General features: G+C 38.6%; 1 protein-coding gene across 1 annotated transcript in view; it reads right to left on the minus strand.

The window, feature by feature from the left end:
- LOC124555409 (RUN domain-containing protein 1) overlaps positions 1–11,323 on the minus strand; it is a 177,851-nt gene extending 166,528 nt beyond the window's left edge. Inside the window, exons 1-2 of the mRNA XM_047129306.1 lie at positions 11,099–11,323; positions 3,489–3,582 (exon numbers count right to left, since the gene is read on the minus strand). Of these exons, the coding sequence (XP_046985262.1) occupies positions 3,489–3,582; positions 11,099–11,220 (216 nt within the window). The 5' untranslated portion in view covers positions 11,221–11,323. The remainder of the gene's footprint in view (positions 1–3,488; positions 3,583–11,098) is intronic.
- Between the last annotated feature and the right edge of the window lie 14,075 nt (positions 11,324–25,398).

The following is a 25,398-nucleotide window of genomic DNA, read 5'->3' on the forward strand; positions in this document are numbered from 1 at the left end:
CTCCTTTTAGTCGCCTCTTACGACAGGCAGGAATACCGCGGGCCTATTCTAACCCCCAAACCCGCAGGGGGGCCCATTCATATATATCAAGGCCCGTTAGCAGCTGAAGGTATTAATATAATTCTAATTTAATTATAACCATATGGTATGTAACTTTGTATGAAGGGACACTGGCCTAAGTCTGAAATTTTTTTGAGTTTTCTGAATTAACCTTACTGAAAAATGTTACACGATTTCCCTAACTAAAAAGGAAAAAGATCTTAAGGCAGTGATTACCTTGAAATGCCTCAGCCACTAGCCACAAACCAACTGAATCTACAGCACTTTTGTGTAATCCCTGCTCAGCTATGGATACACTGTTTATATCCAGCCAGGCTATCACATATGATAAAATGCTGGTTATGAGTGTCAAAGTGGCATGGAATTTTAATGTCAAGCCAAGACAGCATCGTGAAGTAATCTGATGTGCAGTAAGGTGTTAATACATTGTTCTGTTCTTGTGTGACAGTTACTTCCATAATTCACTCTAACAGCGGGGGAACAAGTATATATTCAATGAACAATGCTATACCAGTTCTGCATATTTTATCATTTGATGATAAAGTCTAAGTTTGACATCTAAGCATTGTGCTACTTCAACATACACATCCAATGTGATATATGACAATCTTTCCATCAACACATTTACTAAAGAAAGACCTCAGTCTCACGTGTGTTAACCGTTAACACTGTTCACGATGAGGATTAAAAGTGACAACAGGGACACATGACATCATCTCCACATTTGTTCTCTGTGACGGGTGAAATGCCACCTGTCATTTGGTGCTGAATCCTCATCTAGTGTCCCATAAAGACTATTGATCAACATTCAGTGTTGTTTCTAATCCTCCAACAGAGCAAAACTTGAGAAATTCAGCAATGAGGCCATCACAAATGACACTAACAGCAACCCAAAGGAACTTGGTGTAGACTAAACCACGATCCTTAGCCAAGAGCTGATAGGTCGTCAGAGAGAGAGAGAGAGAGAGAGAGAGAGAGAGAGAGAGAGAGAGAGAGAGAGAGAGAGAGAGAGAGACAGACCATCCTGACAAGTGTACAGAAATAATTTTTGCTGAGGATAAGTTCAGTTATTTATACATTTCATGAAAAGAAAGGAAATCAGGGTTTAGCACCCCACTGACGAGAGTTAATTTGAGAGGGAACACACGTTTGAATATGAGAAAGTTAGGAAAGCAAATTGGCCATGTCCTTTGCATCCTGGCTTCCACATTAATCAATTTGGATGGCCAGATAGAATTAAAACCTGATTTTCCTAAATGAAAAAAAGCCTTATACACTATGACAGCTTGCTGTGTTCTAAATAACAAATTGTATCATGTAAAATATGTCAATTCAATAAAAATTGTTTGTGTATGATTAAAATATGTACTTAAATGATGATACGCATTGCATCTGTATCTGTTATACAAAGCGCATTAGAATTGTCTCTGTCCTACATACACAGAAAAGTTATCAGCATTTTAAATCTGAATATGACAATATGCCGCTCGGAGCACCTCATAATTCACAAGCAGATTCCAATAGGGAATAACTACGTTATAGCTCCCCACTCTTCAAAGAAAGTATTTCAAAAAACTCAGGCCTGAACTATCATCAGCAGTCAGAGGCAAATATCTTACATCTAAGTCTCAGTATGTTAGTTCAGTACAATACAGTACTGTGAACAGAACAGTGCCACAAAGCTTCAATGTACTGAAAGAAAGTCTTGTTGAAGATGCCAATAGTTGCTATGATGAAGCACTTTACTTTGCTACTAGTTTTGATCATGACCATTCAACTTCTGACATCACAGATGAATCTGTGTCATATGCCTAAGGTGACTGAGCATTATACCATATGATTATAACTGGTAGCAAAATAAAGTAATTTATATTAGCAGACAGTAGTGTTTACTACATGCCCTTCTGTAAATACCAAAAGTAAGTAATATTTTGGAACACCAGTAAGCTGCTCAGTGAATACAATGATCAATGGCAACTAGTTTCTGTTCATACCCACATAATACAGGGCAGTACAGCAAAAACAAACGGGAGTTTATACAGGCAGCGTTCAGTGTATGTGAAGTGTAGGATAATATCATACATTGGTTCGATATTATAACACATAAAAAAGTGCTCTAGTAAATATCATTATTCGTATTTTTTAAAAACTTATAAGATCAGTTTTCTGCAGGTAAACTGAACCGAAGTGGCACTTAACGTCATACACTTGAACACAGAAAGAGAACGGAAAACTGATATTTTCTTTGCATCTATATTAGTTGTTGGAATGTAGGTTTTAGTGAGAGACTGATCTGTAGTGAAGCACGAGGTATAAGTTAAGCAGGAAGGGGACAATCTGGTAATGTTTTGGCTAAGCCAATGAAAGTGAATGTAAAAATCGTAGATGTGGTGAGATAAAGATCTGTAGCTTAGCCCAATGCCGGCCGGAGTGGCCGTGCGGTTCTAGGCGCTACAGTCTGGAACCGAGCGACCGCTACGTTGCAGGTTCCAATCCTGCCTCGAGCATGGATGTGTGTGATGTCCTTAGGTTAGTTAGGTTTAATTAGTTCTAAGTTCTAGGCGACTGATGACCTCAGAAGTTAAGTCGCATAGTGCTCAGAGCCATTTTTTTTCTTAGCCCAATGTTCAGGCTAAGTCGAAAGGTGGCTCTCTTACTGTGAGTTGGCAAACCAGTGTAATGAACACTTCAGTTAAACCTTATTTACTGCTATACTTTCCGTGATTTAGTTCCACTGAAGATTAAACACTAAAAGCGAGAAAAAATGTTGCTAAATTTTTGGTATGAGTTGTTATGGCACACGTTAAATCCCACTGAGGTACCCAGGGAAAGGTGAAATTGAGTACACGTGACAATAAAAATGTATTACAAATCTACAATGAACTATATTAACATAAAGCAATGCAATAATTGGTGTTTATTTATTCATTTATTTAATCCATGTGATCTGACAGTAAAAAATGTGTTACAGATGCCAGACAAAATTGGTTAACATTGCTAAACTCTATTGTGGGTAGATTACGGTATTGTAATACACTGCAACAGACTGACTAAGTTACCTTCACTGAGCAGTTCAGGTTTCGCACTTAAACATAACCAGCAAGATTACTTTTCTAGGTATTCTTTTACATAGTAAAAAAGTGCCAACGAATAGGACTTCACGAAATTACTAAACTGAGTGTTGTCTTCAGTAGAATTTATATGTATTGGGAAGTTGTCGAACAGCTGGATGCCCATGTGGAATGTTCCCTTTTGTCAAAGTTGAGTGTTTGCACATAACACAAGCAGATTTGGGTTTATTCTGGTGCTGTGTTTGGTAAAAATACTAACAGCATTAGCAAGTGTGCAATATACTGAGGATCAATTCTAAATTTTGTCACTTCTCAACAATAGCTGACTAAGAATGTTGAATCTCTGAAGATACTCACTTGTGCAAAATGTGTTGTCAGAGATATAAGTGCACTATTAAGTGACTCATGCTGCTCCTCAAGATCTCGCAACCTTTTCTCTTCTGGTGTAAACCTGAAGACAAAAGGAAATATGTAATCTTCACATCAACTAAGGTAACATGCTAAAATTTTAAATTCTTGAATGAAGAAATTATAAGTATAATGAAGTAATTTTACCCACATACGTGGCACTTGGGTCAATTAAAATTCAACAATAAGAAAAACAAAAAAATATGCTGAAAGTTGGATAATGTATGTATGAGAATTATACGTGAGATACTCAATGCTGGTGGTATACAATTATCCATATGCAAGTTTGACAGATGAAACGCTGGATCTACAACATGGTAATGTACAGCGAAGACTCGCTTGTATACATGCTCATATGACACGTGGAACATGCCAGTTTAACATAAATTTTCATTACACACAAAATGTACACACGCAAGAACGGGACCAACAATGACTGAAGAGACTCGTTCAACATGACAGAAGTGCAACCCTTCCATAAATTGCTGTAGATTTCAATGTTGGGCCATCAACAATAGTCAGTGTGCAAACCATTCAACAAAACATCATCAATGTGGGCTTTCGGAGACGAAGGCCCACTCGTGTACCCTTGATGACTGCACAACACAAAGCTTTACGCCTTACCTGGGCTCATCATTGGACTGTTGATGACTGGAAACATGCAGCCTGGTCAGAAGAGTCTCATTTAAAATTATATTAAGCGGATGGACATGTACAGGTGTGGATACAATCTCATGAATCCATTGACTCAATGTCAGCAGGGGGCTGTTCAAGCTGGAGGCTCTGTAATGGTGTGGGGCATGTGCAGTTGGAGTGATATGGGACCCCTGATATGTCTAGATACGACTCTGACAGGTGACATGTATGATAGCATCCTGTCTGATCACCTGCATCCATTCATGCCCAGTGTGCATTCCGGCGGAGGGTAATTCCAGCAGGACAATGTGACACCTCACACATCCAGAAGTGCTACAGAATGGCTCCAGGAATGCTCTTCTGAGTTGAAAGACTTCTGCTCGCCACCAAACTCCCCAGACATGAACATTATTGAGCATATCTGAGATGCCTTGCAACATGCTGTTCATTTCAGAAGTGATCCCCCCCCCCCCTCCCCCTCGCCGGTACTCTTACGGATTTATGGACAGCCCTGCAGGATTCTTGGTGTCAATTCCCTCCAGCACTACTTCAGAAATTAGTCAAGTCCATGCAACACCGTGCTGCAGCACTTCTGCGTGCTCACGGGGATCCTACACGATATTAGGCAGGTGCACCAGTTTCTTTGGGTCTTCACTGTGTGTATATTTTACACACTATATTTTTCAGTTACTACTTCATATCTAAGATTCATCTGTTGAGCAGAAGGAGCGGTAATTCAGAAAGTTTTTTTATGTTGGTTGGCATCTGCCAGACTTCTAATGATATTGGGCAAATTGTGAACTGTATGTTATTCATCTCAAGACTTACATTTGCAATCCATTTGGTTTGCAGACAGGAGACATGTCAAAAATTTTTAATACAGTTACAATGATTTTTACACTAATTAATAATAGCATGACATTAAATAATAGCACTATAAGTATATTTCTTGGAACATGTAACACATTGTATTCAGCTCAAATTTCTAGTCTGTCCTGCATGAATTCATCCACTGAGTAATAACAGTTCAGTGTCAGTACCTCGTATAGCTTTCTTTCAAGTGGACTTAAATTCATCTGCATCAACTTGTTCCCTTTTAATTTACCACAAATTTTCATTCCCATGAATTGAGGTCCCTGGGCATACAGTCTGAGGCAGTGGATGGGGAGAAAAATAAGTCTTTGTTTCTAGTATCATGCGAATGGACAAAATGGTTTCCCTTAACTAATAACATCTGCTGTACAAAAATACAATAATATCATATATATGTATAGGGATGGCAGAGTTGATATTTTAAGTTTTCTAAATAATGTACGACACGGTTCTTTATGACTTGCAGTGTGCATATTTCACACGATTTTTTTCTGTATTTTTAGTATCCGCACTACGCTTGTTGAGTTACCCCAAAAAAGTAGCTCTCATATGCCACTTTTCATGTGTCCATGGCAGCTGCAGTTGATAATATTTGCATTGCAAACGCAAAGCTGCTCAGTTTGTTTGCTAGGTATTTAAAGTGTGCCTGCAAGCTATCATTTTGACCTACATTTAAACCTAAGAATTTGACTGAGTCAACTTCTTATATATCCTGGCTGTTGTGACCAATCTTAACCTGCTCACATTTTGACTGTTTGGTTTTGAATTGTATCATGTGAGTCTTAGATAAGTTTAAACTCAACCCATTTAGCTGAACCAAGTTTCTAAGGTACTGATCAAAGATTTGGGAATTTTTTCCAAATCCTGATCTTCAACTAAGACAGAAGTATCATCTGTGAACAGAACTGATGGAGAGCTGATATTTAATGGCAAGTCATTGGCAAAGAAGAGAAATTGGACTGGGTCTGATATGGAGCCTTGTGGAACACCCTGAGAGATTCCCCCCCCCCCCCCCCCCCCCCCCCGGGTCAGAAAAATAATATGTGCTTTTTAAAGGGATACTGACTCATTGCTTTTCTGTTTGATAAATGGATTGAAGCCATTATAGGGCAGTGCTACTTATGCCATACTTTTCAAGTTTGTAAATAAGCAATGCTTGGTTTACAGAATGAAACGCCTTTGTGAGGTCGCAGAGAATTCCTGCCACCTCATTTCTCTTGTCTAATGATGTACTTATCTTCTGAATGAAACTGATCGTTGCATCAATGGTGTTTTTCCAAACTGATTGTTTAGAATAACAGAAGATTTTGCAATGACGTTTTGGATATGGGCAACAGCATGTTGTTCAAATATTTTACATATGATTTGGAGAATTGAGGTAACATAATAATTTTCCGTGATCTCTCATGATCCCTTCTTGAAGAGTGGTTTGACTTAACCATATTTCAGTACCTGTAGGAAACTGCCCTCTTCAAAACACTGATTTATTATTGTGAACTACTTTAATAACTTTGGAGGCCATTCCAACCCAACCGGCAGATTTTTTGTTTTTTCATGTTAGAATAGCATTTTCTACTTCCTCCACAGAAACTTTTAAGGATTTTGTAAAGTTTTCAGAGATTCCACTTAGTCCAAAGGGATTTACTTTGTTGTGTTAATTTATTAAACCCACATCAGACATTGCTACATTTATAAAGAATTCATTAAAGTTCTCTGGTATTTGAGCTGGACATATAACAGCATTTACTTCAATGTCAATTTTTGAAATTCCTTGGTTACAGGCTTTACTGCCTAACTCAGATTTAATGACTGACCACATAGCCTTTGTCTTATTTTTATGATTTAAAATTAGCCTGTTTTGCTGCCTTGACATCTCTTAAAAATGGTTTTATGGTTTTATAGAGTCTAACATATCCAAAGAAATCAATATTTTTTTGTACTTTGGTTCTCTGTACAGCTTCCTTTGCCTTACACTGGAAATTTTTATGTCTTGAGTAATCCACTTTAATTTATTTGTCATTTTATTGCTGCGCAGTTTAGGTGAAAATGTTTCATTAAAGACACCAAGAAAACTATTTAGGAATTTCTGAAACTTTTCATGACTTTAGACAGAATATCAAAAGGCCATGTTTTCTCTTTTAGCTTCTTACCAAATATCAGCAAGTTTTCTTTGCTAAAATTCCTGCTCATATGGATTCTCATATGTGAAATGTTCCTGTCTGTCTGTGGCAGCTCAATGAATAATGCACAATGATCTGAAATACCTAGATCTAGGCAGAATTTATATACATAATTAGTTAGAACATTGTCAATACAGGTTGCTGATTGGCCATTGTCTCCGGTAGACAGTGTGCGATTTGCAGGGGGGGGGGGGGGGGTACAGGGGGGATTTCTCCACCCCCCACCCCCTCTGCATCAGACCATTGCCTCTTCTGGTTTTATTTTATGCATCCCAACCTGGGATGTTTATTTCCCACGCACTGGAGTAAAACTTTACATATAATTTAAATTTGTGGAGCCGAACACTGAAAGTTTTTAATAAGTCTTAATATCAATACTATTAATATGTTTCAGTTTTCTGTCACCAGAATAAGTACAACTTTTCACAAATGTGCCTCTACTTTTTGAATTCCCCTCGTATATCTGTACCCGTAAGTAGATGATTTTGTAAATATGCTTTACCTATAATGTACTTTTAAAGATATAACAAGGGATGGCTTTTCTGATAGTGCATACGCGTCAATAGTGAATTTCGGCATTAACATTTATTTATAAATAGCTGTTTCACCATGCGTAATGCCATGGTCCAAGCTAGTAACATATATAATTCTACTAACCCCCTAAGACATCCCCCCCACTGGTAATAGCACAAATCGCACCCTGCCGGTAGATTCAAAGAAATTCAATTTGAAACCATATTTCTATACTAAGTCAGTGAATCTTGAAGCGTAGCTCCTATCACATGTGATATCAATATTAAATGACCAAAGATATTTGTGGCAGCATCATTCACCCCTTTCGGTGTCAAAGTCAGATTTAACCCACAATATTGATGATCGTCTTTTTTTCTAGTGTTGTAGCTGTGCACTTTGCTATTATTTTTGAATTGGGATGGGTTATTAATAACATATTTCATAGCTGAATATACATATTATGTAGATACTGTGAATATCCTGAGTTTTTTAAATAAATGTCTGCAAGGCGATCTTTGATGGGCTTCAGCTATTATCCTGATTACACACTTTTGTGCAAAGAATACTTTTTCTCTTGATGAATTACCCCAAAATATGATGCCATACGAAAACAGTGAATGGATATAGGCAGAGCAAGCTAATTTACTGATATGTTTCTCACCAAAATTTGCAATAACTCTAACAGTGTAAGTAGCTGAACCTAATAGTTTTAGCAGATCATCAATGTGTTTCTTCCTATTCAATTTCCCATAAATGCACACATCCACATATTTTTAATATTCTGCCTTAGCAACAAACCTCTGTTCAAAGTCTATGTTTATCAATCGTGTTATACCGTTTACTGTATATAACTGTATATAACATGTTTTCTCAAAATTTGGTGAGAGTCCATTTGCAGAGAACCACTTAATAATTTTCTGAAAGACATTATTTATAATTTCTTCAGCTAATTCTTGTTTGTTGGATGTTTTGACTGTACTTGTATCATCTGCAAAAAGAATTAGGTTTGCATCTTCATTAATGTAGAGTGGCGTGTCATTAAAGAACAATAAGGGATCCAAGACTGAATCTGGTGGGACACCATTCTTGGTATCTCCCCCAGCTGGAGAACTCTCCTGATTTTTGCAGGCTATCTGTACTGTTAATTTCAACATTCTGCACTTCCCAAATGAACTATGAATTAAACCATTTATGCACTGTCACATTTATATCACAATACTTAAGCTTATCTGCAAGAACTTCATAATTCACACAGTCAAAGGCCTTTGAGAGATCACAAAATATCCCAATGGTGATGTTCAGTTATTCAGAGCATTTAATGTTTTATCAGTGAAGGAATATATACCATTTTCCACTGAAAAACCTTTCTGAAAACGAAACTGATGTCCTGTTAGCACCTCATTTTCACAAATATGTGAAGCTACTGTTAAATCTATTACTTCTTTAAGAATTTTGGATAAAGCTGTCAGAAGTGAGATTGGGTGGTAGTTGTTAGCATCAGACCTGTCTCTTTTTTTATGCAATGGTTTAACAATAGCATATTTCAGCCTATCAGGAAAAATGCCCTGTTTCAGTGAGCTACTACACATACAACTGAGAAACCTAGTTTTCTGTTGGGAACAAGCTTTTCGTGCTCTGTTGGAAATGCCATCAATTCCATGTGAGCTTTAGTTTTGATCAAATTTTCTAATTTCAGTAGGAAAGGTGGCTTTAATTTCAATTTTATAAAATTACTTGAGCATTGTCTCTTCCATATACAACCCTGCATTTTCTAATGAATAGCTGGATTCTATTTTCTCTACAATACTTAAAATATGATTATTAAAAATATTTTCTAGTCCTGACTTTTTGTTAACAAACTTTTCATTGAGTTTGATAGAAAAACAAGCTTCCTGTGTTCTTGGTTGCCCTGTTTCCCTTTTAACAATATTCCAAATTGTTCTAATTTTGTTATCAGAGGTGCTAATTTCAGACAGAATGCACATAGTTCCGGACTTTTTAACAAGTTTTCTTAATACAGTGCAGAGTTTTTATAATGTTTGACTGTTTCTGGATCATTACTCCTTCTACCTATAATATATATTTCGAATTTCTGTTTACTAGATATTTTCATCCCTTTAGTAAGCCAAGGCTTTTTAGATGGTTTCTTACAATTATGCTTCACTGTTTTCTTCGGGAAATAATTAATTGAACACACTAATTTGGAGGACTATTTTGCATTACTGTATATGTCATATACTGTAACTAGCTGTGCATCATGATCAGACAGACACTTCTTAAGAGTGAAAGTTTTTATTTGATAAAATTAAGCTAGGTCTATAAAAACATTGTACATCAGTGTGCTGCTTTCCTGTACCACCTGAGTAAGAAAAGCAATAACTGACATCATATTGAAAGAATCAAGTATAACTTCAAGATCAAGCTTTCTCTCTCTCTTTCAGAAAATCTACATTGAAATCCCTACAAATAATAATTTGTTCCCTCTGTCTGACAGATAGCACAACAAAGAATCCAAGTTTTTCAAAAAGGTGAATATTTCCCAATGGGCACCTATACACTGCTACAATTATAAATGTACTATTATTTAGTTAAAACTTACACATACACATGCTTCTATATGTTGCTCTATACAATTTTAGTGTTTCTAAATTTTTCACACTATGAGAAGTTTTAACATATATGGCAACTCTTCCTCTCTCCATGTTGTGTGTCTATTTACATGTGCTGAAACCATATATCCACCTCAATTTACCCTTTCCATACCTGTGACTATATGCTGTTCAGACATGCATAGCACATATATTCCAACCTCAGTTTCTAAAACTTCTACACAAATAAGTTGCTCATCTACTTTGTTTTCTAATCTCCTGATATTCTGATTCAATATACTAACATTGCTTTTTGACTGTAATTTTATGCGAATCTTGTGACATACTAACATTATTTTTCACTGTACCTTTAAGAGAATCTTGTGATATTTTAGCATCTCTAGTACCTGCCTGTCTGAGCTTCTCATAGAGCTTAATTTCATTCAGTGTTGAATGAAGCAATGTGCAATTCAACATTTCTGTATAGTCTTTTCGCGATTACAAAGGTAATGTGAGCAGTATCGGGGCTTGGCAATATCTACGATCGTCATTCCTATGCTGCGTTTTTTAAAATTTCTTTTAAAAGAAAAACCGTTTAAGAAAACACGGTGTTAATACACAGAATACTTCATCCTGCCGAATTATTAAAAAACGAAATTACGCATCCGCGACACCCGTCATGGCTCTGTATTACGTTACTTACAGAATTACGAAAGATACTAAACCGAGTAAACGTTTGCATTTCTTAGTAGGGCTAGCAGACGCTCACCTGCAATCGTTCTGTCCACATGAAACTGTTTCGTCATCGAGTTCATTAGCACCAACGGGCGGCCACCTTTCACCAGGTCTGAATTCTGAAATATCCGTACAATCACTTCCCTCATCACACATTATTAGTCACTAAAAATTTAAGAATCTATAACTTTCATCGCATTTCGAAACAATATAAACATAACAAACACCAGCATAAAGAGACCACATTAAGAAACGTCAAACCATATGGCAAAGAGTTTCATCTAGATATGTATACGTATCAGTATGTAAACAAACACACATTTGTTTCAGAAAATCAAATATTTTCAATTGCTCAATAACGAACTCGGAATTGGATGTTAGTGTATGGACTGGTAATTTTTGTGACCAATTCTTCAAATAAGTCTGGAGAAATCGTGTTCTTGATGTTACGTATATATGACATAATTTGAAAACCAGCACGCTGGCAACGATATGTTTGCGCAAATACCTGTACAAAAATCTGTGCAGTAACAAATTCGCTGCAAATATGATGTGTTCAAATGACAAAAGCTCCCATCCACTGCTCGCCCACGGTGTGTCGGTCTAGAAAAGAAATGCAGCGGCAAGCGATTAGGCTGCCGCAATCTCAAAAGTTAATTTCCTTTATTCAGAAATTCGTAATAGAGGAAATTCTTATATGGTCTGTGATCGCAGCTTCTGTTGCAAACAAATGCAAGAATCAGCAAGACCAAGAAAAATGGCTCACAATCTCTCATATAATACGGAAAAATATGAGGAGAGCAATTACAGCACATATGCGGCTGACGCTAAGATACCTGGCAACAGTGCATGTGAAGTTATTTACGATGTCCTGAAAGAGGATTTCACGAAGGCAACTAAAATACCTCAGTTCTAGTAGAGTGGCGAATTCATTGCCACTGGAAACATGTTTCTGTCGGAAACATTGTTTCCTGCTGTGTTTCGCAAACGTTTCCAACTTCTTGTCTCTGGTACTGTCCACATTAGCGGGAAAGATGTTTCGTTGTGTATTCACACCATCAGCAATGTTATTTGTCTACTGCGATGTCTATTGACGAGGAAACTAATTATATGTGGCGCTGCACTATTAATACTGGAAGGTGAAAAAGTGAGTGTGTAGCTTCATTGGCCGGGTGGCCCCTTACAGGGCAGATCCGGCCACCTTGGTGCAGGTCTTACTACATTCGACGCCACATTGGGCGACCTGCGCGCCGGATGGGGATGAAATGATAATGAAGACAACACAACAACCAGTTCCTGAGCGGAGAAAATCCCCAACCCAGCTGGGAATAGAACCTGGGCCCCTAAGGACTGGCGGATATAACTTGTTACGGTAACTAAATACTGAAGACGGCTCTGGTTTCCGTAACTTCACTCGGATGTTATATACCAATTTTGAATTTCTGACAGATATGGTGGCACTATTTTTTTTTTTAAGCCACATATTTCAGGAAGGCAATTACAGTCAACCAAAGACTTATTGTTACTCTTCGTTTACTGGCAACAGGAAATTCATTTCAGACCCTGGCCTATTTATTTCACATTTCGAAGCAAGCTAGATCTGAAATAGTACCTGAAGTTTGTGGAGTGCTGATGGGAGTACTGAAGGAGTACATAAAGGCAAGTAACTGAAAAGCACAGGTAAATATACGTCATTTTTATTCTTTAGGAATCATCTCACATATCATTAAAAATAATCCTTGACTGTGTCGTCAACACTTCTAGTTGATTTCCCTGACACATTTTACCCACTGACGACTGCAAACATTCCAAATGATCTACTTCTTCTTGCATTACTATAATCGTTAGCTTCATTATTGCTCTTGCTCGCCGTGTTTGCAGCAGTTTTCACAGAACGACTTTGTCTTCTTATCTCTTAAGAACGTTCTTTAGTAATTCCGTGAGAACATTATGTGCTCCACTGTCCTGCTTCCCAACCACTCGTCTTACTAGAAAGGTGGAGGAGTTGATGTTGGAGGGCCAGCAACGGCCTCTTCGCCTTCAATTTCTCCAACCAAAAATTCCTCTGCTAAAACCTGAAACGAAATTTCTTTCTTTCATACGCCAGCGACTGTAAACGATGGTGTGAGACATTATGTAAGTTCTCCCAAATCCATCATTGCCCCGTTGTGTGAGAGCAATTGATAGGAAGTGCATAACCTTACAGTGCCGTGTTGCTGTTGGGAGTGAATTTTGTAATTATAACGGGTCATTTAGCATTGTGCTGCTTGTTGTCATTGACACTTGCTACAACTATTCGTACGTAGATATTGGGCTGCCGAGAAAGAATTTTCGATGGTGGTGTATTCAAGAACTTGACCATAAGTTCAAAAGGCTCTGAGCACTATGGGACTTAACTTCTGAGGTCATCAGTCCCCTAGAAATTAGAACTACTTAAACCTAACTAACCTAAGGACATCACACACATCCATGCCCGAGGCAGGATTCGAACCTGCGAACGTAGCGGTCACGCGGTTCCAGACTGTAGCGCCTAGAACCGCTCGGCCACCTCGGCCGGCTGATCATAAGTGAACTAAATGACAAAAAGAGCCTGAAGTTGCCACAAGCTGAAAGCTTCTTTGGAGGAACAAAAGCCTTACCATACGTTCTTGTGGTAGTTTACGCTTTTCCACTACAGGAAAGTATTATGAAACTGTATGCAGGACGGCATGATAAAGGTTCGAAGGAAAGAATTTTTAAGTATCGATTGTGAAGGGCAAGAATAGTTGTCGAGAACACATTCAGCATCATAGCTTCTAATTTTCGTCTATTCTGAAAACCAATGTTGCTGCAGCTAGAGAAGGCATGAACAAACACGTTTACAGTTGCGTGTCTCTACAATATTTTAAGACATAATGCTGGGGCAAGAAAGTGGTATAATGCATAAGGTAGCTTTGGTTCCTACGATATACAGAAAGGTGAGATGGTCCCAGGCACATGGAGACCAGATGACGCTGCATCGATTTTTACTGCACCTCAGAATGTACCAGGGAATGCTTCCAACACGAACAAACAATTTTGATAGGATTTTGCAGATTATTTTTTAAGCCCATGGGGAGGAAGTTCATCGTAACAAAATAACAATAGATGAATATTACTCTATAGTACAAAATACAAATAAAGAAAAGCAAGATATAGTTTTAGACCTTTTTTCCCACTGCATCTGTTGTTTCTTCGGATCGCGAACATCGTTGAGGATCTGCAGCAGCGCATATCCAAACCAATTACTTTTGGGTACAGTTTCAGCACCCCTGCCCGACCGTTCTCGTTTCTCGTCCATACGCCAGGGCAAGGGACTGTAATCTTTTTTCGACGCACTCTTTCTTTATCTGAAAAAATGCAACAATTCTGAGCAGTGCATCGTGTTTTTTGTTGTTATTCTTTGTATTTCTTGTTTCTAATATTCCATAAACGTTCCTCCACCTGGTACAATGACATCAATTCTACAATCTGCTCTCTCGCCCATTCTACTTTTCTCTTGGAAAACTTGATAACGCCGTTACAAAACAACGTGGTACAACTGTAAACAGCAGACTGCACAGTGTGACAAGTAAACGTACATGACCGCCTTGTAGTGGTGACGTGGGGTAGCTGGCATGAAACATGGTTTCCTTTGATCTCTGTACGGACACTTCTACGGATAGATGTTTCCATGTTCCGAAACATTTGAAAACATGTTTCTATACAGCTTTCCAAACGGTGTCCACATCAAATAGCGAGAAACATGTTTTGAAAGCATGTTTCAAATTCAGTGTGGACGTGGCAGACACATTTCGCGCACCAGATTTGCGGCGGTCTCCACACAATGCCATGGTTCGACTTTTCGTATCTGTGCAAATCCCTGCTGATATACAACAATCTGTCTGCGCAGATGCGATTTTCGCAGGTATTTACGCAGACAGATCGTTGTGTGTGGATGGGCGTTTATTGTGTTCAACGCGATATTCAAATTCATATTATGAAGATAGGGTGATATAATACTGAATGTAGGTGCGCCTACTGTTGTTAGTATTGAAATGAATTTAATGAAATATACAAATGAGTGAGTGGAGTTACGATTATATCTCAATGTTATCACACTGCACACAATGCTGTCCATTACGAAATCTATTAAGGAGGTAGCTCATCGAGCCAAGGAGAAGGAAGACATTAGTATGACTCATACTAGACAGATAAGGTGAAGTATTGACAATTTATAGACATTTAAACTATGAAACAGAAAACAAATAATGTTATCAAAATATATCACAGTTTTGATTACAAATAAGTCAGAAAATATCAACAAAGTTATGTAACTGTGTAGACAACAGGCAGTAATAATAATTTTATTGTCATTATCCTATTAGAGCAATAGGCAATGTCTCACACATAGTAAAATACAATTGGTAATTCGAAAGTACAGTAGTTTTGTTATTACCTTTATGATATTATATTACAATTAATAAAGTCATGTGATAAAGGTGAAAGGAAAAATTACGCTGGATTATGGTTTAGTTGTGTGTATTATACTCCTGTGATGTCGCTCTGTACACTGATATTATGAGGGTAGGTAAGAGCTAAGCTCTGGGTTCTGTCTGCAGATATAAAAATCTACATGTACTCGTAGTCTGTTTTGCGGCATCGCCATGGGAACTGTGAGTGTGGGAAGCAGGTGGAAAATATAAAACAAAATACACACAAACAGCGTAGCATCTTTTGCAATAAGACAGAAACTTGTAGCAAAATCGGCACACCGTGCCTTTAAAAGTAACACTCAAAAATGCTTAAAGAAAAGACTTGTTAAACGCACACATAGTCTCTGTTGTTTCCTTCGGCTCGTGAACATGACTTGCTTGCCAGAACCACGATAGCTGGTAAGCCCAGAGTATTGAGCAGAGAAATATTCAGCAATACATGGAGCATATGAGGGAAAGAAACACAGCCTCAAAATGGCCCAAATGGCTCTAAGCACTATGGGACTTAACATCTGAGGTCATCAGCACCTAGACTTAGAACTACTTAAACCTAACTAACCTAAGGACATCACGCATATCCATGCCCAAGGCAGGATTCGAACCTGCGACCATAGCAGCAGTGCGGTTCCGGACTGAAGCGACTATAACCGCTCGGCCACAGCGGCCGGCGAAACACTGCCTGACAAAAACTGAAGCCATCAGAAAGGGAAAGGAAATGAAATGAAACTTCAGTGGTTGAGAAGGTATGTGATATTATTTCAGTGCTTTTAAGATCGAGCCAAATTTTGAAAGAACTTGACTGTATGAGCCTGCTTATTAGCATGACATTACGCCCTTGGCCTGGATGCATCTAGTGGTTCTGTTGGTGTGGGTGTCACAAAGCCATTGTATCCTCTCATGAGGCAAGCTGGCCCACAACTGTTGTAACTGCTTATTCATATCCTATATACAGGCAGTGGGACATTTTTGACGTCCGATTTGACATCACACATATACCATCAGGGACAGATCTGAATATTTTGCTGGCTACGGGAATAGTGATATGGAAAACTCAAATAAAACAATCGATTCAGTCGAATCTTAAGAAACAATCGACTCATTTGGCTATAGTTTTGGGTATCGATTGAATTATTCATTCACTCTTTAGAGTGAAACCAGTCTATGAGTGCAACTGAATGAAGGTAATTGATTCAGGTGGTTGTAAGTTTAATACTGTCTTACAGATACAGTCGTGACAATCCTGCTCATTTTTGTTATACTATGAGACAGCAGTGCTCCAAATGGCCAGCAGGCTAAACTTCTCTGGTAAGACATGGGTGTGAATAGTATCGTTTATATTGATTTGTAACACAGTTTTTGGTAACAAACTGCAGATTAAAACTGAAGAAACTGCAAAAAGGCGGGAATTTAAAGATATGGGGCTTGGATAAACTGAAAGAAACAGAGGTTCTAGAGAGTTTCAGAGAGAGTATTAGGGAACGACTGACAAGAACAGGGGAAAGGAATACAGTAGAATAAGAATGGGCAGCTCTGAGAGATGAAAGAGTGAAGGCAGCAGAAAATCAAGTAGGTACAACGTCAAGGGCTAATAGAAATCCTTGGGTAACACGAGAGATATTGAATTTAATATTTGAAAGAATAAAATATAAAAATGCAATAAATGAAGCAGGGGAAACAGAATACAAACGTCTAAAAATGAAATCGACAGGAATTGCAAAATTGTTAAGCAGAAATGGCTAGAGGACAAATATAAGGATGTAGAAGCATATATCACTAGGGGTAAGAGACCTTTGGAAAAAAGAGAACCACCTGCATCAATATCAAGAGCTCAGATGGAAAACCAGTCCTAAGCAAAGAATGGAAAACAGAAAGGTCGAAGGAGTATATAGAAAGCCTATACAAGGGAGATGTACTTGAGGGCAATATTATGGAAATGAAAGAGGACGTGGATGAAGATGAGAAGGGACATATAATAGTGCATGAAGAATTTGACAAAGCATTGAAAGACTTAAAACAAGGCCCCAGGAGTAGACAACATTCCGTTACAGCTACAGATAGACTTGAGGGAGCCAGCCACGACAAAACTCCTCCATCTGTTGTGCAAGATGTATGAAATAGGCGAAATATCCTCAGAGTTCAAGAAAAATATAATAATTCGAATTTCAAAGACAGCAGGTACTGACAGATCTGAAAATTACCGAACTATCAGTTTAAGAAGTCACAGCTGCAAGATTCATTTGATTTGATTTGATTGTAACAGGAGAGCTAAAACAGCTTAGGTCTAACCCGCCACTGCCCGCACCGAAACTAGGTTTATTGTGCGGTATCGCTCCCTGTATATCTAGTAAAGCCAGCCGGTGCCCTTAAATAGTGCAAGGAGTCCCTCTACCAGTTTTTTGTTAGACGCAATTTCTTCAGGTCTAGTTGTCCCAAAGATTCTGTATCTTTTACTCTCCAATGCCATGCATTCAAAGATTAGGTGTGATGCAGTTTCTTCACACTCATCACAGATCCTACATTTAGGGTCCTCTTCCATTATACCCATTGTGTGTAGGTGTTTTTTGAAGTTCCCATGGCCGGTCATCAGTCCAGTCATGAGTTTGATCTCTTTCCTGTTCAATCACAGGATTACAGAGCTTCTTTTAAAAAATGGCTTGGGCATCATTACCTTACCATGTTTTTGTTTATGGACCTTGGTCCAATATCCTACATGCTGTTTCCTAAGCCAGTTCCGTAGTTCTAATTTGATCATAGCATTGGTGATTGTCAAGACAGGTTCCAGTCCAATAAATGGAGTTGTTGCCCCCATCCTAGCCAATCTATCGGCTTGTTCATTGCCACAGATCCCTGAGTGGCCAGGGACCCACACTAGGTACACCCTACTGCTTCCCCCTAGCTCCACCAGAGCCTTGTGGCAATTTGCAACAATCTTAGATCTTGTTGCAGGAGCTGCCAATGATTTCAGGGCTGCCTGGCTGTCTGAATAGATGTAGATGCTACGATCATTGTAGCACCTACTCATATTCTCCTCCACCCATGCCCTGATTGCAGTAATTTCGGCTTGGAATACAGAGGCCAGTTTCCCTAGAGAGATTCTGCTCCCCAGTCTTGGCTGAACCCCATACAGCCCTGCCCCAACGCCTTGATCTGTTTTCGACCCATTGGTGAACCAAATGATATCCCCCGTATGGTGTCGAACTGTTTTTTCCCACTGCTCCCTACTTCCAGTTATTATGTTGTAAGGCTTGTCGAAGCAGTTAGGAGTTATTATATAGTCAGTGGGCATTTCCCCAGCCATACCTATATTTACCTCACTCACTATGTTAGTTTGCGATTCAGGATATCCAAATGAGACCCAGTTTTGGCCAGTTTTAAGTCTGTGTGCCCCAGCTGCTGCCTCCATCTTAACCCAAAGGTGAAGTGGAGGCATTTCCAGCATGGCTTCCATTCCAGCGGTTGGTGTGCTGCTAATTCCGCCCATTGTGACTAAGCAGGCCAATCTCTGCACCTTAGCAAGCTCTTTAGCAGCAACCCACTGTTCTACCTTCTTCCACCACACTATGACCCCATAGGAAATCCTAGGTCTAACCACTGTGGTGTATATCCAGGGCTTAGGCCCCAGTTTTTGCCACAAGCCCTCCTAGTACTCACTAAAGTGCTTTTTGCCTTGGAGCAGATACTCTTAATATGAGGGGTCCAAGCTAGCTTCACATCCAAGGTTACCCCTAGATATTTCACTGTCACCTTCACAGGTATAGTTTCATTGAAGAGCTTTAGGTTCCAACTTGCATGCTGAATATGTCTCTTTGTAAATGGCACCACAACAGTCTGTAAGTAGGCTGTTTAGGTTTTTTTTATTGGTAACGCCACCTCTGTATGAAAATCACTGGCTGTGCTGTGTGCAGTCTGTGGCTGCTTTGCATTGTTGTAATACTCGCCATTGTAGTGTTGGGCAGCGGCAGCTGGATGTGAACAGCGCGTAGCGTTGCGCAGTTGGAGGTGAGCCGCCAGCAGTGGTGGATGTGGGGAGAGAGATGGCGGAGTTTTGAAATTTGTCATGAACTGCTATATTTATATATGATGATATCAAGGTAAATACATTGTTTGTTCTCTATTAATATCTTTCATTTGCTAACTATCCCTATCAGTAGTTAGTGCCTTCCACAGTTTGAATCTTTTATTTAGCTGGCAGTAGTGGCGCTCGCTGTATTGCAGTAGCTTGAGCAGCGAAGATTTTTGTGAGGTAAGTGATTTGTGAAAGGTATAGTTTAATGTTAGTCAGGGCCATTTTTTGTAGGGAATTTTGAAAGTCAGATTGCGTTGCGCTAACAAAATATTGTGTGTCAGTTTAAGCACAGTCATGTATAAATTTTTCTAAGGGGACGTTTCATATGTCGACCCTTAGCCGAGGATACCTCACTGGAATCTTCTGATTTTTTCCTGTAGTTTGTGTAATTAGTGTAGCTTTTGTTTATTGCTAGCGCGTAATTGTAGAGAGGATCTCCTTTGTAGTTGCAGTCTTTCATTGTTGTACAGTAAAACAGTTGTGGCATGCATGTAGATTTGCACCAAGTATTTCGCAGCTGCAATTAACTAGATATTATTTTCAGTGTTATGTTAATGTGTTCTCTTATTTTTGCTCTTCAAATTGTGCTTTTCTCTGTTGTCGTGTGAAATATTGTGACAATAATGGCGTGTGAAAAACGTAATACTAGGCTCCAAAGTAAACTGAGAAATGACAGTGAAGACGAAAGCAGTGTGTTAGCGCCGCAGAGTAATGAATTAACAGACATTCAAAGTAGTAATTTGGTAACTGTGCGTAGGGAAATGGAGCGGGCGTCAAATAATGGTGTAGACAGTGAAACAGGTAGTGAACAGGGAAGCATTATCGATCGATCGGTCGACAACAGCTCGCCTCGGGAATCGGGAATGACAGAACACAATATTCCAAATACTGTAGACTCAGGTTTTGGGTCCTCACCGTTTTCTCAAATGAGTCAAGACACATTTTCCGCTTGTCAAAATGTGAATGTTGCCGGTGCAAATTCACTGCCGAAAAGCACTGAGGAACATGTTTCAGACACCAATGCATTGTTATTACAATTAATACAACAAATGGGACAAACACAGCAAAAGCTTCAGAAGTTAGACACAATGGAACAAAATCAGAGACAAACACAGCAAAAGCTTCAAAAGTTAGACACAATGGAACAACACCAGAGACAAACACAGCAACAGTTAGACGCAATGGAACAAAATCTTCACACCACGCTTGAACAAACACGTGAAGATTTAACTACTGAGTTACATAACATCGAATCGAAATGTCAAAAAGTCTGTAATGACGTAAAAACACAAATTTGTGAGCATTTCCAACCTATTTTTTCGCGTCATGAAAATGCATTACAGAATCATGAAGCAGCCATAAAAGAACTGCAAACTATTGTTCATGAAAATCATGAGACCTTGCAAGCTAAAATTGACTCAGTTGCATCTACCGATTCGGTTACGCAACTTGCAAAAACTCAAGAAAACTTAAAGGACACAGTAGATACGATTTCAACACAAATGGACACTCTGAAACTTGGTTCAGAAAAACACACTGAGGAAATGTGTTCACTATCGGAGAAAGTAGCCGAACTTTCGGATAAGGTCACTAACTTATCTACAAAGGTAGATGATGATCTGAATGACACAAGACCTGTAGCCTTCACTGACACAGAAGAGTATGAACAAATTAGAAAATTCAAACAGAATCAAAATCAAATCAATACACAGTACAAAAGAGAAATCCGGGAAGTACAAGATCAGCTGACACAGGTAATACAACAATTACGTATTTCAGAGGATACTCGCGCCCCAATACGGGAAGAGGGACACAGAAATACGGAACAGCCACAAAATAGTAACACAGGGCATTTCGGAAGTTATGAAAGAAATTGGCAATGTGCACCGAATTTTGAGATAGAACGGTCGACACGACCTAACAATGACCGATATGCGACTCGCCGACATGATGATTTTGACTATAAGCTGTTCATTACTACATGTAAATTCAAAACATTTAAGAATTCTGGCAACGACATTCATCCACAAGCATGGCTCCATCAATTCTCGCATTGTTTTCCTCCCAACTGGTCGTTAGAACACAGATTAGAATTTATGTGTGGCTACTTGGAGAATGAACCAGCTGTAAGAATGCGATCGGTAATTCACGATTGCCACAGTGAAGGAGAGTTTTACCATGCCTTCCTCTCAGCATATTGGTCTCAAGCCACACAAGACCGAGTAAAATATAGCATCATAATGATGAAACGTTTCGAACAATCTGAATTTTCCAGTCTTATGAAATATTTTGAAGACATGTTGCATAAGAATCAGTATCTTTCAAACCCATACAGCCCCTCAGAACTCATCCGCATTTGCTTAATCAAACTGCCTGAACATTTACGACATATTATTTTGGCAGGACGTTGCAAAGACGACATTGAAGCATTTCAGGGACTCTTACAAGAATTAGAAATTGACACTGACAATCGCGGAATGCGAAACCAGGAACACAACAATTCCAGGTCACATCAGTCGCAATTCCGCGATGAAAGAAGTAATAACTTGACACAACAAGGCTATTCTCACAACACAAATCGTGACCAAAACAGACACCACCCGTATGACAACCGTTGGCAGAGTAGTAATAACTACAGGGAAAGATCACCTCTCCATGGTAATGACTATCACAGAGACAATAAGAGAAACAGACAATATGGGAACCAAAATAAATATTATCAAGGGAGACAGACTAACTTTAGACGCAACGGACCAGCGCGCAGTTACGATTCAGGGAGAAATTCTCCACCATGTGACCGACCAGAAAGAAACTATGGAATCTACCGACATGACGACAGACGATATGATCGTAACGACAGACCTGAATTGCATCAGAACTGGCGGGATTCAAACAGCAGGGCCCTCTCGTCACGGTGAATTTGTAGAAGTTAGGTCTCCAAATCCCAATAACGACGCGCGCCAACAAAGGAACAGACAATGACTCGCACCACAGGCAGCCGCGTGCGCCGGCTGGCTCAGAGAAAAATAACATAGACGCTAACCTTGAGAAAAATTTTAGCATTCCTTACCGACGTATAGAACATGACAATTGCTTTTCAGTTGAAACTCTGCGTACTAGGAAGAGTAAAGGTTTACACCACATTTCACATGTAAAACCGTTTATTGAAAGATAATCTGCTTTTTAACTTTGTCATTGCCATAAAACTTTTCACTTTACATTACTAGTATGCTTGTCAGACTTAGAATCTGTTAACATGCAACAATGTTTGAAGTTAAATATCCAGTCAAGAACCAAGAGAACTTATTGAAACAGAAATTACGAATGCATTGTTATTGTGAAAAGACGACACAGTGTTATTGTGTGTGTACATTCTTGCTTGTTAGTTGCACGATTACATAACGACTATAAGGCTCACATACTTAGAACATTTACCAGTAGTGCTAATGAGATTTTAATGCAACATTTTGGTTTACTTGAAAATACATTCTGGGTTTAAAGTACTTTCTGTGAGATACCAGACGACAGAGTGATTAGTTTATGTGACAGCTACACGATTTTATCACGACGCTACTAATGAGTGACAATTTACAATGTTGCTTTTGCGCTATATCTGTTTTATATCTGCACAGTTTTTCTGAATTATTCTGGAAAGTAAAACAGGTTTTAGTAGTAACTTTTGTGGTATAGCTACAATGAGACTGCCTTTTCCGTAGCACAACAATACGTTACAGCACAGTACTTTCCTCATCACGGCAATAAGCGTAATAACTAAGACATTTATACGCAAAACATTTCACTTTTGTGTATTATGAGGTAAGTACATTGACTTCTGCAGGACTTAGCTTTCGGAGGACGATAACTACGACACTTCCACAGAGATTATGTTGCAACAAGACGCACATTTAGCGCTACAGTACACGTATTTAAGTGATTAATTTTATACTTAAAACATTTATTTTTAAAGATTTTTGAATTACAAAGGAAGTTTTCCGTGATATATTTCATTCCATTGCTGTAATCTGTAACACCTGAGGGTATAATTACATTAATCCTCAGGGGGGTACACGCTTACTTTGTGTACCATGTGTGTGGCAACCACAAGGAACCCTAGCTAATATGGTATTTGCTTATACAACTTTACACATCGGTACCATATTTCTCTAACACACAAATTACACAGCTGTCTGATCATTTAACTGAGAGATAAACATTTTTTTACTACATCAGTGTCACATGTTTACGCAATACACAGTTGGGTAGCTTCACACTTATAAAACTGTATTTTGTCTGTACTTTGTAAACTGTTCATATTTTTTCGGAACCATTGTGATACTATGAGAGCTTTGAATGATGTATTTGGTATGGGATCATGATTTTTAAAGTACGTTTGAGGCAGATGACACTATTGACTTGAGCAGAGAATTTTTTTAGGTTTTGAAATTATTGGAGGAAGCTACGACGATTTTGAGAATTGACTGAGATGTTATGATATTATTACGACGACGATGTGTACTATGCTGTTGAGATATGTTTATGATCAATAAGATGATGCTACCGTATATGAGGAATGAGAAGTATGTTGGAAACCAAGAAGCGTACTTTAAGAGTTATGAAATGTGCGTAAATGCGTGACTGTATCACAGTGTTGACGAATATTTTACTTAGACACTTATATTTATAGGGTTTTGTTTCTACACATTTGCAACGCAAATTCTCGACCCGTGAAATTTTGTATATGAGACTGTTACAGTAGCGGGAACTGCTGTCGTAAATATTTCCGTAAGAAAGTTAAGTGACCACCTGCACGTAATGCGTCGTGGGCACGCAGCTGTGTCAGACGCCGGGAGAACAAGTCATTAGTGAGTGCCTCATCAGAAGCACAGGTAGAATAAAAGAAAGGGGAGGCCATTGTCCTCGCTATTGACATTTCCTTGTTGAAAGCATACTGTGGAGCTCGTAATTTATGATATTTACTAAAATGCCTAATGAAATGATTAGAAACATTTTACATCTACTGTCTTTGTAGTTAAGAGATTGCTCATTTTGTTTAATATCTGGTTTCCAGCTGTGTTGCAGCATTGGTTTTATAAAATAAACTTAAATGCATCTGCTAATGTGAACACTTTCTGTCAACAGATTTATCAAATAAGTATTTTCTGATCCACATTCTTCGAAAAAGGAGCTCTTGGAATGGAGAGAACAATAAGAAGGGACTAATAACAGTAACTGCATCTATAATTTTCTTTTCAAGTACTTGGTAATTTCTTTTGTAGAATAATTTGAGGTGCACCACTTTAATTACATAGACATTAAGATGTGGATATACATTTCCCTTATCTGCATTGTTGTTTTTACTGTAATATTTTTTCTGCTTGAGCTATGTCATGTTTAGGTATACGGATAAGTTACTGCTGTTTGCCAGGCATAGTGTTACTGAATTTGACTTTGTGTTACTCTGCTACGCCAGTTTACTACTGATTTATTTTTCTTGTTGCTGCACATTGGCTCATATTAGTTGTAATGTTGCATTGCTTGGTAATTTAGATTTACTGTAGCTTGCTTTGCAATTTTCCATTTTTTTGGTCATTGCTGTTTGTGTTACTTATTTTGTGCTGCTGCATTGCCTCGTCCCTTAGTTTAGCATCTGAGCTCAGTAGATTTAAGTTAGCTTAAGAGGGGGTAGCCTCTAAGAGAATGAGTTGCGATGAATTGGAAGAAATGCATTGAGAAGTTATACGAAAAATGTACAGAAAACAGGTTTAGGTAGGATTT

Source organism: Schistocerca americana, chromosome X (assembly GCF_021461395.2).
Source record: "Schistocerca americana isolate TAMUIC-IGC-003095 chromosome X, iqSchAmer2.1, whole genome shotgun sequence".
NCBI lineage: Eukaryota > Metazoa > Arthropoda > Insecta > Orthoptera > Acrididae > Schistocerca > Schistocerca americana.